The sequence below is a fragment of the Pecten maximus genome, chromosome 6, assembly GCF_902652985.1.
Source record: "Pecten maximus chromosome 6, xPecMax1.1, whole genome shotgun sequence".
Classification (NCBI taxonomy): Eukaryota; Metazoa; Mollusca; class Bivalvia; order Pectinida; family Pectinidae; genus Pecten; species Pecten maximus.
The window spans coordinates 4,955,320-4,969,519 of NC_047020.1; the positions used below are offsets into that span (position 1 = coordinate 4,955,320).

The following is a 14,200-nucleotide window of genomic DNA, read 5'->3' on the forward strand; positions in this document are numbered from 1 at the left end:
ACTGATGAGTATGATGAGGCCAGGATAGATGTATTGTACAGTTAAATTGTCATGCTGACATCAATGACGAGTATGAGGAGGGCGGAATAGATGTATTGTACAGTTATATTGTCCTACTGCTAATATCACTGTCGAGTATGAGGAGGGCGGTATAGATGTATTGTACAGTTATATTGTCATGCTGCAAAGTTCTTATTCAAAAGCCCTACGGTATTCGTGTGCGTGCCTGTGTTGAATCTTTTGTAGGAAATCCCGAATTTGTGGATACAATATATATCATTTTAAAAGTGTTTTTGTAAATTCAACATTACATGCATATAAGTGCATGACAACAATGCATAGCAACATGTTTCCATACTAAACTGTGCTTCCTTTGATGGTATGTTGTTGATAACGTTTCCTATCTATGTGAAACGCCATTGTTAGGTACCATTCCGCCTTTCTGTATAAGTTTCTTGGCTGACGAACAATTCATATGTCTGGCTCTTTCTACTGATGCTCGGGTTAATGTTTATAATCAAAGCACTAAGACGTAGGAGGATGCAAATCATGCTATTAATTTGGTCGACGAGGAAGTTATTTCACTGGGCGTTTGTGGGTTGATTCGATATGAGACCATACACATGATCGTAGATGTATTCTAGTAAGACATCACAGACTTTGGAGACGTGTGTTTGGGGTGAAGTATACAGTCTTTATACATCTGACGTTATGATTGGGGGAGGGGGATGTCTAATTATTCACTTCAGTATATATACTTACCAGTGTATACGTCAGATATGTGTTAGTATTGCCAGCTTCATGATACCTGTATTCTGAAATTCTGTTATCGCCAAACTTTTATCAGTGAATATACTTCGGCATTGATTGCACTGAAGCATTGTGTTCTAAGTATATTGTAAAATGAGATATATGTTGTTGTTGTGTAGCTTTGTAAATCTATCTTATATTTCTCTATGAGAATAAATGCGAATGCGAAAAAATAACTATACTGTACCAATAACCATTTTGTAGGGTACAGGCAACTGTTAGGTGATCATATACTATTACCGTACTCGATGGTCTTGTATATTTCCTGTTCTAAATATTGCAGCCTTGTTAGCCTGTTAGCATGTCAACAGTATTATGATTTACGTACAGTGATGTCGGCATTTGTGCGCACCACGAGTTTTATGATTTATATTAAAGTAGCGTTAGTCCTTTTGCCGCTACATGAATGATAGCTGATGTCGGTATTGTATCTGCTACATTACTATGAATTTGTGACATAATCTTATTCTGACTAGCCATCTTGTCATATTTCAGTATATTATATTACTACTGAGGATCGACACATGTATTGATCCTACTGGTTAAAGGTCTCACCTTTAAACATTGTCATACGTACAATGTGTGCTCTTCCTCAGTACAACCTGCCACATGTCTCACGTTAACAAAGACATTGTATTTGTTATCGAAGTTTCTCTTTGTATGACATATCGGATATCCTATTGAAACGACCATTAATAGTGATGTATGAGTTAAAACTATTGTATAGTTACACATACAATGTACACATAAAATTGAATTATATAAGTATATACTTCCCCCATTCACACTTGCGTGTATAAAACAATAGATCGTTGTAAAACATCGACATGCTTACCACGATGGGTATTATTTGTGGAAGATAACAGATGATGTTTGTTAGACACATGGTGATACGTTAAGCAGGCCATAAATTGACGTAGATTATCGAGTAATTAAAGACCTGATTTTAATCAGATTGATCAGGCAATGACAATTTTGTCGAATCCGTGCCCACTTCCTCCAATGCGGTATTACAGTATAGAGTTTGTTCACTGCCTGCCTTACTGGTCAACTGCGAACTCTGGAAACAGTTCCTCGGGGTGTCTCAACACCTCGGCGAAATAGTGATGACTGATGAGGCACTCAACACATGTTTCGCTACCTAAATAATGAGATTGGCAATTGCAAATAAATATGTATGACAAGAAACAATTTGACTCTATCAATATATCTCAATTGATCTCTATAGTATGTACAGTGCACAGTTTCTCCATTAATGGCAGTTTGCGTGTTGACTGAAGCTCTATTTTCATTCAGATTCAGAAAACGCATATCTTATTTATCCTCAATCTCTTAAGAAGCAACCATAATGTTTGCATCGGCAATCGCGATCAGAAAAACGCTTCATCATAGGCATTTGATTGCTGGTGTGCATTCGAATATTCCACGCAAGTCAAATATGTTGAATGCTGACCGTCTTGTTACGATATTTTTTGCACTTTATTACAAAACTTGTTTTATTTTAACGTTATTTGTTAATCTTTTTCAGACAGGATGTCCTCAACCACCTCCTCAATACTTCCCGGTACGACTCGAGTATAGCCCCGAATTTTGAGCAAGGTAAGCGGTCAAGTAAAGAAAAACACTAATGTGTAAACGAAATCTAATGTTAAGTGCAGTTCAATAAGGCGTGGTTATCATATTTAGGAAACAGAAAAAAAGTATTCAAAGTTCCAAGGCGTTTAAGGAAAGATAATGTTTTTTTATTATTTAAGATCGAGATGAGCAAGTCTCCCTCAACGGACGTTATACAGCTCGGAAATGTGTTCTAGCAAGCTGGTGTATCCACAGTTATTCAAAACTGATTTAGATATCAATGTCAAACTTTTTTTTACACATTTTATAATATGTAACTTATAGCTAAATAATTGAACTGAAATTATTTTATGCTGTGAAAATAACTCTGGATGTATATATCATTATAGATTTAATATATTGTGTCATCAATACTAATTTGACCAATAAAAACAGTCATTACAACAAGCTACATTTTGGAAAAGTTTCCAAGATATTACTGATAAAAGTTAGAAATAATGAAAACTAATAATAAAACAAAAATGAAATAAATATTACAATTGCTAATTCAGGTACAAAATGTATAAAACCGGTTGGGAAATAGCGGTAATATGTTGAAATACATGTATTAATGTTTCGCACCATCTGTTATCGAATTAAAAAGATTATTTTACAAATTCACATGTAGATAATATAAGTTACTTATTTATTTTACTCTACCCATCAATACATAATCTTTCAATCTTTAAGTACACTTTTAGATATTCATATGTAAAAAAAAAAAAAAAAAATGTGAGGCGTTCATTAAAACATATCAATGTTTATTGCAGTCGTTTTCTGTAAATAGGTATGTTGTTTTCTTTATTTTCCTAATGATATTGAATATTATGTCTACCAATGGATCTGTCATGATGCTGAGGCAATCCTGGTTGAAGAGGCTATCTAACAATATCAGCTGAGGGGCTTATACGTCCTCGAATGTTTCCAGATTGTATTATTGGGGTTATTGAACTGATCGTGATACTTCAGTATCTGACAAGGTATTTGTGGAGCGTGTTTCGTCACCCCAACACTTTGTCAAGAGGACGATCACATTACGGTTCCAGTAATAAATTGTATTTCCGACAAGGATATTAGTGTGTCATACCCACGTGGCGGCCTTTTTAACGGTTCCTATGAGACCGATATCAGTGGAGCCTAATAAAAACACATGTCCCGAACTGGCCCTGACTTAGGACCGATAAGTGGCTATCGACTAGTCCCACGTGGTTTGTGTACAGTGCTTATACCGGGAGAGATTTGACAGCGACAAACTGACCGATAGTACAGTCAAAATATACGTTACACAGTAATGTAATTGGAACGTATACCGACGCTCACATTTCATTACGTTAGGTTGATCGAAGGTGTATTAATATCACTTGAACTCATCATAACAATACGAACATTTATAATGAAACCAGAATTAGCTCTGACCTTATTTTGGGATATATTTCTTTCTAGGATTCTACAGGGCGTTTGTGTGTTCCAATTATGAAATCTTGATTTGTACGTTGAATGATTCTTTAGTTTCTAGACTGACCTAGTTTTCACGTTGATAATACAATCAGGAACATTCGTGCTGATTGAAATATGACCCAGAAACTTAATAGACAATCTGTAAGGAGACAATGTTGTTTCCAGGACTCGAGCATCTCTTATTCCCAGGGCTAGGTCACCATGATTGATAAGCTATTTCGGTCAATATGACTCTAGCGTGACGCTCTCATCAAATGTCGTACTCTTGTGTGAAGGAGACTGATAACGTACGTAGGTCACGTGTTGATGATCTCCTCCATTTTACAGATAATTCCAACTACCACGAGACAAATCATCCTTGACGACAATGTCATAATATAACATCATACTTCACTATGCTAGTATAATACATAAAAAAGAACTAATTATCATACAGACAGATTTATATGTAACGATATGATTTGAGTTTTCATGTTATTACAATTTCAGAGTCACGCCTGGTAGAAGATATAAATAGGCCTTTTTTGAATTCATGGCCTCTCCAATTAACATTAAATAAACAATTTACTTTGCAAACGATTTTCTGTTGACGTTTTCTAAAGTATGCCGGTGATATATCTTCAGAAATCAACATCATATATCTGTAACTAATTTCCGGACAGCCAGGCCTTTGATCTAGGCTACTGTTGTTTTAAATGTCTGTCATTAGAAACATTTAACAGAGCAGTAGAGGGATAGCATATGTATCAATTGTTTTGTTACGATTCAGTATCATTACTGTTAATCATAACAGACAGGTTCTATTTACGATAATGAAGTTTCGGGTTTAGTACGAGATTTGAGTGAGCCGTTATGATTGTTTAAGTTTCAGCTTCACGTAAAATTGTATATTTTCCAACTGACAATTACATTTTGTAGCGTATTGATAAATTTAAAAAGAGAAAGTTTTAAAATCAATAGAGTCCACATGTTATCAGACATCAGCGAAACATTTTCTCTGACAACGTTATATCGATATTAAACTGATGTTTGTGTACAGTCTGGTAAGTTTATATAGTGACAATGATATGTGGATGTAGGCAGAATGAAAGAAGTGATAACTTGTAAACAAGGAAGCCTACCATGACATCAGATGCATGTTTTAAAAATATGACGTTGCGTCTTAAAATGTGATGAACTATGTTATTCATAAAGATATCATTCCTCTATTTTGGCATTCATGTCTAGTATATTCAATTGTTAAAAACGCTGTTTCGATTTCACTCTGAAAAGCACTAGGATAAACTGCTGCATCATGATAATATACATTGACGTACAAAATGTATGTGAAAAGCACTAGGATAAACTGCTGCATCATGATAACATTATGCCTATGTTTGTGTTTTAGACACCGCGACAAATGTAACTATACAATTGTTCGTGCGGAGCATACATTCCATCCGGGAGATATCCATGGTACGTATTGATCTGTAACGGTGAGATCGGCCATAGAGGCCCATTAATCTAGTAACGAGGTCATTACACTCTGACATTGTCCAACAGTTTGATTACACCTAAATGTGATTCCATTGGTAACAGGACATCATGTTACAAATGTATACTCGTTATACTCGTCAAGGGTCAGTGCAGCATTTGGTGACTTTACTACATAGTTACAAAGTATACTGCCACAAGTCTTTTCTGGATAATCGCATCTCTTATAGTCTGTTTCTTATTATCAGTCATATTAATACTGGGAACACAAGCCCTCGACATAATAATATAATAGCGGAATGTTTTATTACATTATTCGATATTATCATATCATTAGGTTATACCTGTTCGTTGATGTACATGTGGTTCTGATCTCAACAACTCGCTTCTCACTTTGAGAGCGTGACATAACATACATATTGTCAATGATTGCATTGTGGTTGTCGTCCATCGAGTCAAAGACGTTTATCCTTCCGGAACACCCATTCTGATATTTGCTCATTGTTCATATTTCACTCCATTCTAACAATCCTTAGGTAACTTCGTTAACGCGTCGATTTTGTCACAATCCACTCATGTACATTAGATCCAAGTTGTAGTTCAAGATCTTTACTAAAACAGATAAACATATTTGTATATTATTGCCAATATCACAATAAATATCACTTAGTCAATGGGACAAGACACCAATTAAAATAAGAGACCGATGCATTTGTCGCTGCACAGAAAATATTCCTGTTAAAAGGACGACATTTATGAGACCTGAATTAAACGAAAAATCCCTACGATTGGGGATATTGCGTGTGCACTTCAAGAATACAGTTTTTTTTCTATTCAGCGTAAAACACTGGCTTAATTTTGTAACACTCTCTGTTGAAAATCACGAAATAAATAATACAAAGAAACAATCAGGCTTTAAAACACTCAGAATTAAAATGAAACTATGACATTTAATATTAGATATATTTACTGTATTGTAATTTTGTATCTTACGTTTCTTCAAATGTAACAAATGTTAAAACATGTTGCTAACAATGTCCAACTTTTGTTTTTCTTTTCTTTTTAAAAACGATTATAATACAAAAACAAAAGTACAAAAACAACCCCCAGACCTCTATAGTAATGTAACACGGTCCCAACAATCGAACACTTGAAAAGTTTGGGGTTGGAGGTTTGATCAATTAAGTTTCAAATATACCCATCCATTTCAGGATTTTTCCGTGGACATCTTCCTTCGTCAGAAATGGACTGACCCCCGTCTTGTGTTTACCAATATGACTGATATTACAAGACTCGAGCTCGATCAGAAACTCATCAACAAGGTCTGGGTACCTGATACCATCTTCACTAACGAAAAAGAGGCTACAGTCCATTCCATCACCGTCCCTAACAAACTGATGCATCTGTACCAGAACGGTACCGTATTCTACAGCGCCAGGTAATTATTACACCTGTACCGTGTGCTACAGAGTCAGGTAGTTATTGCACCTGTACCGTGTGCTACAGTGTCAGGTAGTTATTACACCTGTACCGTGTTCTACAGTGTCAGGTAGTTACTGCACTTGTACGGTGTTCTACAGCGCCAGGTAATTATTACACCTGTACCGTGTGCTACAGAGTCAGGTAGTTATTGCACCTGTACCGTGTGCTACAGTGTCAGGCAGTTATTACACCTGTACCGATTTCTTCAGTGTCAGGTAGTTATTACACCTGTACCGTGTGCTTCAGAGTCAGGTAGTTGTTACACCTGTATCGTGCGCTACAGCGTCAGGTAGTTATTTCACCTGTATCGTGTGCTACAGCGTCAGGTAGTTATTACACCTGTATCGTGTGCTACAGCGCCAGGTAGTTATTACACATGTATCGTGTGCTACAGCGCCAGGTAGTAATAACACCTGTACCATATTCTACAACGCCAGGTAAGCATTTTACCTTTAACGTGTTCTATAGCGTCCGGCGATTATTACACCAGTGACAGATTTTTACAAGGTTATACATAATATACTAGATACAACGAACAGGGAGGTATTATGAAGGGACTTGATGTCCTTTATAAAGAGTTTGATACCTAAAAATATTCCCTGTGATATTCTTTTATAACCAGACAATGACATTCCATTTCAGTGACAGATATGATATACTTTTAAATACCAGCAACTGTCACCATTGACAAGCTTAGTCGGTCCTACGTAGGGGGAAGAACTCGTGTTGGATGTTATATCTACTTACAGTATATACTCGATGTGCGTGTGATTGTGGCCTATCAAACGTTGCTAAAGCATATATTGTCTTATTCTTATTACGACACTGCTATTAACCTGTATAATCTGTTATTCGTATGATATGTTTTGATATTTCTGTATATTATTCTTTGTTATCGTATTATTGTTATTCAAATCGTATCATTGTAATGTAGCTTTATTACTTACATTGCATATTATCTCTTGGTATAGTTTAGTCTGACGCAGTGTTCTATTTCTAGACTAGATAATATCATAACAATACCAAAAAGTATCCAGTTATGTAAGTAACACCTATAAATGTTATGATAAAGACGGAATTGTGAAGCATTTGTAAATATCTAATTATATTTTTAAACACTACACAATCAAAAGTAAACTAAAAATGCTAGGTATGAATTACATTATACTAATTCTTAGAAAAATCAATAAGTGACCATTCATTCAGTTATTGCTTGCCATGTTTCACTAGTTTAAGATACTTGACACTGTTGGACAATACCAATTCATAATTATTCTATTTTTAGAAACACCTAGTCAACAAGCATTTTTACCAGCTTCTTCTGCACAGCCAGTCAATATAACTTTTTATCGGGAATCACGTGAAACTTTGTTAGCCAATCAGAACGTGTGAACAATATAATGTTATAATAACAAAATAACAAAGACACAATATGAACAATGAATGATACAGTCAATCAGCAAAAAATAAAACTTAAAGAAGAATTTAATAAAATCTCCTAAAAATCATTGAATAATATATGGACAATTAAAAATATTCTTCATCACATAATTCACAAAACTTACAGTTCTACAGGTTTAATAGTCAAAATGTGGAGATGTTATTCAAGTGATTGAATGTATCGGTGCGAACACGTTATGTTAAGTTTAATTTACGTGTCTTACGCCGAATGTTAAGCTGTCAGTGGACAGCCACCATCTGTATGAATCAACACCTTTTTCTTTCGACCATCGCTCGTTCTTATGTATTTGTTTTTTGACGAGTCTGAGCGAGTGAGAGAGTTGCCCTGTATATGAATCCTTCTGCAACTTCTTTTTCTTTTCTTTTCTTTCCCTTATGTAAGATCAGTGAACTATCTGTGTATGTTCGTGATGTTACTTAGTCGATTTGGCCTATTAAAAGGGGGGTATTTCATGTTATGTCTGTACAACTGAACAGAAACGTTTGACTCTTGAGTAAGAAATAAACATGAAAAATGGAATATAGATAACAAATTATATAGTATAAACAACAGGAATATAATAAGAATAAAACAGTATAACTATAAACGTTTTAGCATGTCACATTTGATTGTGAACTATTTAGAATCATTCACCTCCAAAACAAACCATTTACGGACTTACATTTTAGACTGTACCACTTATATCAAATCGTCTTGAATTGTAATGTAAACAAGCTGTATATTAAGGGATAACATTGTTTTATGTTTAATATTGAGTCCATACGTTTTCAGATGTGAAAAACTTACATTGTTGTACATACAGACGATAAAGTGTTTATCTAACCTTTTATCAGGATTGGTATGACATTGAGTTGTCACATGGAGCTGCAGAAATATCCTCTGGACTCGCAGTTCTGTCCGTTCTACATGGAGAGCTGTAAGTTAACTTCATACATCAGTATATACTTGTCTGTTCGTAATGTTTTGTTGTGGTACTACAAGAAACCTTATATTGATCTGATCGCTGCACTATCATTTACCTCTGTTGTCACAATACAGAATAGGATGATCCGTTCTTACTTTACTATAGTTTATTAGTATTTTTTATTGACTTACCGTATGGAAACTTATTTATTCTCACATTCGTTTACAAATATCCCTTTCCCGGCCGTAAATTAACAGATATTCAGTAATACACTTTTTCATGTTTGCTGGAATTGTCCACGCAATAGCTAGTGCGGATATTAGAATAATAATAATAATAACCATAATATGCTTTATTGCATTTTTGCCAGTGAAATATAGAAATTTATATAACTAATAAAACTTATATTTTCACTGCAGCGATGAGCAGTGAAAGATGAGCAGTGAAAATATAAGATTTTGCAGTGAAAATATAAGATGTTGCAGTGAAAATAGAAGTTTTTCGTTTTTGACCAATCAGAGCAAACCCTTGTATTCACCTCATTAAAACTTACCGATTTTTTCCAGTCGAAGCGAAGATAGATAAATTAGTTATTTCTGCTGTATTTCTGAAATATTCAGACTAGTTTTGGGTGAAGTACTCACTTGACGTTAGCTATTCATGCACATTATTCTCCGATAACAGCAGAAAACGTTTAAATTGCGTTGATCAGTCCTTTCAAAATGGCGCCGTCAAGTTGACGTGGAGTAACGTCACAAAGAGTTGACGTCATGAATTATGTTACTGATTCCCGCACTTGTTGACACTATTAACTTTTCAATGTTTTTATTTTTGTTTTTAAGTAAATAAAATGCAATAAAAACAAAATTGAATGGTTTCCCGTCTGATATAACATATATTTCACTTGCATTACAGAATATATCGAAAAAATTTTCTCGTGCTTCGCACTCGTGAAAATATCGATATTCTGTCATACTCGTGAAATGTTTGTTATATTAAACGAGGAACCATTCAATATTCTCTTTTATTTAAACTTGATAATATATTGAGTCTACGACTCGTCTTACATATGGTCAAGTCATATAAAATGTACATTATAATACAGAATATAGTTATGTAATACACATCGTTATACAATTGTTAGTTGTATGATGACAGTATACAAATATCTCAGTACTATAATCATTGTATGAGCATTACATATTGTGCTAATGTTTCAGTTTCCTGGTAACCTGATCAGTCGTGCCAAGGGCTCAGCTTCTGTGTTGGTCATATCAACTATTGACACGTTAACTGAGTCATCGACACGATTGACCATGATCCAAATCATATATAGTTTGAATAATCTGCAGGAAATACAACCTTTTGAGCAAATCAGGACTGTGTAATAGATAAAAAGTGAGACATTTTCTTCTGAGATGCGATAAAGATGTTGATTTAGTATACACTAAGCATTATAACTTTCACCAGCACCATAGTAAAAAACAGTATTGCAGGGTACAATTGTATCGAGGAATTGAATTTTACAGACGGCTACACGACAGAAAATTTGATTTTTCACTGGGATCAGACGAATGCTATGGAAATAACCGAGGTTGAACTCCCTCAGTTCTTTATTGAATCTGACCCTTACTTCGACCGCTGTGATAAAGACTATGGGGAAGGTAAGGGATATGTTTTAAACTGTGTTTGGCCAGCACATGTAAGATAAAGAGTAAAGAGAGAAATACATCAAGCTTTTAACAGTTTTATAATATAAGTTTGATAAAGCAGGGCATATCAGTTTGATAATGCATGAGCTTAATTCATGATAATCCTGTTAATCGGTATTAATTTCATTCGTAGTTGTTGTTCTTAATATATATGATATTGTTTCCGTTTTTTAATTAGCTGGCATTTTCACTTGTTTGGAGGCTGGGGTACGACTTAAAAGGAACACCGGATATTACGTAATACAGGTATTCGTACCTAGCATCCTCATCGTCATTCTTTCGTGGGTCTCGTTTTGGATTGACATTGATTCGACACCAGCGAGGATTTCATTGGGTGTTCTCACGGTGCTCACTATGACTACACAGAGTTCCGGTGCACGTTCTCAGCTTCCACGTGTCTCGTACGTCAAGGCTATTGATGTTTGGATGGCGACGTGTCTTTTCTTTGTTTTTGGAGCATTAATAGAATTTGCATATGCAAATGTGACATTCAGAGGAAAAAAGAAGGAGAAAGGCCTCCAAACAACAATTCAAGCGAATACTGTAAGTTTTGATTTCATTATCGTATATGATGTTTTCTTTTGTTTCTAATCTCCAAGCAGAGTTGTCCATTTTCCGACATATACATCGACTAGTTTATATTTTCTTAGTATCAGTGAAAAAAATGTACCAGCTTCTCCAAGTGAAACACTTTGAACCTGTTGTTATGATAATGCTTTGTGTATCTTGAATACACTGAATGGCTGAACTAGGCACTTTTTAATAGCCAAGTGTACGTAATACATTTTATCGAACCTAATAATGGTTTAAGATTGAAAATTGGAATGCTAGTACGTTTTCAGGTTTAAGAAAGAAAATAAATACATTATAAAAGAAAGGATGGAGTAAGATCATTATGGTCAAACCAAACAAAATTTTATCATAAACAGAGGTTTTATGAATTGGCTCATAAGAGGTACGTTGTATATACTCTTTATTAAGTTTAATTATTTCTCTTTTCAGGACTGTGTACCAAATAAAAAGTCATTCCGATTTTTTAAGAAATGTGATGATCCAAAAAGAAGAGCTAGATACATCGACAAGACATCACGCGTTTTGTTTCCGGCCTCTTTTATAATTTTCAACATAGTATTTTGGATTTACTATTCGTTTGCACCCGACAACAACCCACATATTACGTAAACGTTGGACTACCTACTGTGGCTTCCAGGTGTTTGGACAGTGTTATATGAACGCTTGTAACTCTTCTGTGCCATTCCGATTATTAAGTAAACATTCATTTAATCTTTGACAAACGATTTGACGAACGCATCCAACGCTGTTTTATGTTCGTAGATGCGTACAACTACGAATTATTTGTTTAAGAACATATTTTCATACTTTTCATATGTTGCTGCTGTAGTAATGCGTATGTATATGCAGGAAGACAAAAAATGTCTTGGTGCTTCCCATGTAGCTACAGTGCAATTTAGCAAATTTCATGGAATCTCTCAAGCAGTATGGATATGCTTTTTCCACTTTTAAAGTATTTTTTGAACAACATGCTTTCTCGTTCGTTAATGTAGAACTTCATACCGACATGTACGCAAATATTTATGATCTCTGGTTTTGAATATATAACTTATTGTGACTATTTAATCCGCTTTGATGATATCAATGCGATGTGATCCATAGTTTGTTCTAAACAATTATCCTCGATGTTATATTTGCGATTCTCATTAATTTCTGAACAATCATCTTCCCTGCCTAATATTTGCACTGCCTTTTTTGAGATTTAGCACGTTTTTATATATTGGACCCAAATGGTTTATAACCATTGTAATGATAAGAAATGAGAAAGTATCATCTTTTAAAAGCGATGCTGTAGTTTGTAGTTGCGTAACATTTATGAGTTCAGTACATTCAAAGTATAAATGTAAATCACACGTTTCCAGTATGTTTTGCCTTGCTGTTTGACAGCCTATACGACTGCGCAGTCCTTGGGGTTACCTGTATGTTTATTGACTTATCTGTTTGACAACCTATACGACTGTGCGGTCCTTGGTGTTATCTGTATGCTTATTGACTTATCTGTTTGACAGCCTGTACGACTGGGGACCTTAGTGTTACCTGTATGTTCATTGACTTACCTGTTTGACAGCCTATACGACTGTGCGATCCTTGGTGTTACCTGTATGTTTATTGACACATGTTTGACAGCCTATACGACTGTGTGGTCCTTGGTGTTACCTGTTTGTTTATTGACACCTGTTTGACAGCCTATACGACTGTGCGGTCCTTGGTGTTACCTGTTTGTTTATTGACACCTGTTTGACAGCCTATACGACTGTGCGGCTTCAGTGTTACCTGTATGTTCATTGACATACCTGAGTATTCCTGATGTACAGCGCCTATTCCGGTTTACCTGATAGGTTTGATGTATCATTCGGATTATACTTGTTGTTATAGGGATATCTTATTCAATAAGATGTGATATATCCATAAACTGAGGTGAGAGAAGTCTTTTGCATAATGATCGAATCTTAATTAATAAATCTTACTTTGTTCCATCACTTTTGATACATCATTAACAAATGTTTGTTATTAAAGCTTTTCAATTTGATCATGTTGTCATTGCGTTCAATAAACTCTATTCAACGTTAATAGAGGACTCGGTAAGTGTTTCATTAACTCAAACATGTCATACCCATTTTCTAGATTTACATTGCCGTCTTTAAAAAAACGGCAACCTATCGCATCAAAATCAAAGTACGGACATCGTAAATGTGTTTGTGGCTTGGGAAGGGAAAGGGCTAAATGGCAACCCGAATTGCAGTTTGAGAATTAAGCAGCGGTTTGACAAGGACATATTTTACCAGGAAATGGCAGTTAACCAATGTTGATACTTACATGTACGTATACATACTTAATGCTGGTTCAATATGATGAGATTCGATATAGATTACCTTCGTTAATTTAACCGAGATGACTCAGCGTGTGTAATGCAATTAGGTAGGTTAATTATACATTAACTTGCTTCCAAATCAACCAAACCTCTGTGAGGAATCAATACCATGTGAAGAGGAATGATATCCAGATCAAAGTAATTATTATCCTCTAATTACTTAGAATCATCATATCACATCCCTATTTAAATTTTGAGAACTCTGTTAACTTAAAGGTTTTTTTTGTCGCCTCTTAGGTATCGACGCTTTAAGTTCTTAACATCACTGACGAGTCCTAGGTGGATGAAATAGATGTATGATGTCCTTAACATCACTGACGAGTCATAGGAGGATGAAATAG

The 14,200-nt window shown here is 35.0% G+C and overlaps 1 protein-coding gene across 2 annotated transcripts in view; it reads left to right on the forward strand.

The window, feature by feature from the left end:
* LOC117328800 (glycine receptor subunit alpha-3-like) overlaps window positions 1-13,517 on the forward strand; it is a 49,034-nt gene extending 35,517 nt beyond the window's left edge. For both annotated transcript variants that reach the window (XM_033886356.1, XM_033886355.1), the window contains 7 exons: window positions 2,339-2,409; window positions 5,270-5,337; window positions 6,567-6,793; window positions 9,133-9,215; window positions 10,733-10,867; window positions 11,094-11,458; window positions 11,918-13,517. In XM_033886356.1, the coding sequence (XP_033742247.1) occupies window positions 2,339-2,409; window positions 5,270-5,337; window positions 6,567-6,793; window positions 9,133-9,215; window positions 10,733-10,867; window positions 11,094-11,458; window positions 11,918-12,097 (1,129 nt within the window). In that variant the 3' untranslated portion in view covers window positions 12,098-13,517. The remainder of the gene's footprint in view (window positions 1-2,338; window positions 2,410-5,269; window positions 5,338-6,566; window positions 6,794-9,132; window positions 9,216-10,732; window positions 10,868-11,093; window positions 11,459-11,917) is intronic.
* The last annotated feature ends 683 nt before the right edge of the window (window positions 13,518-14,200 follow it).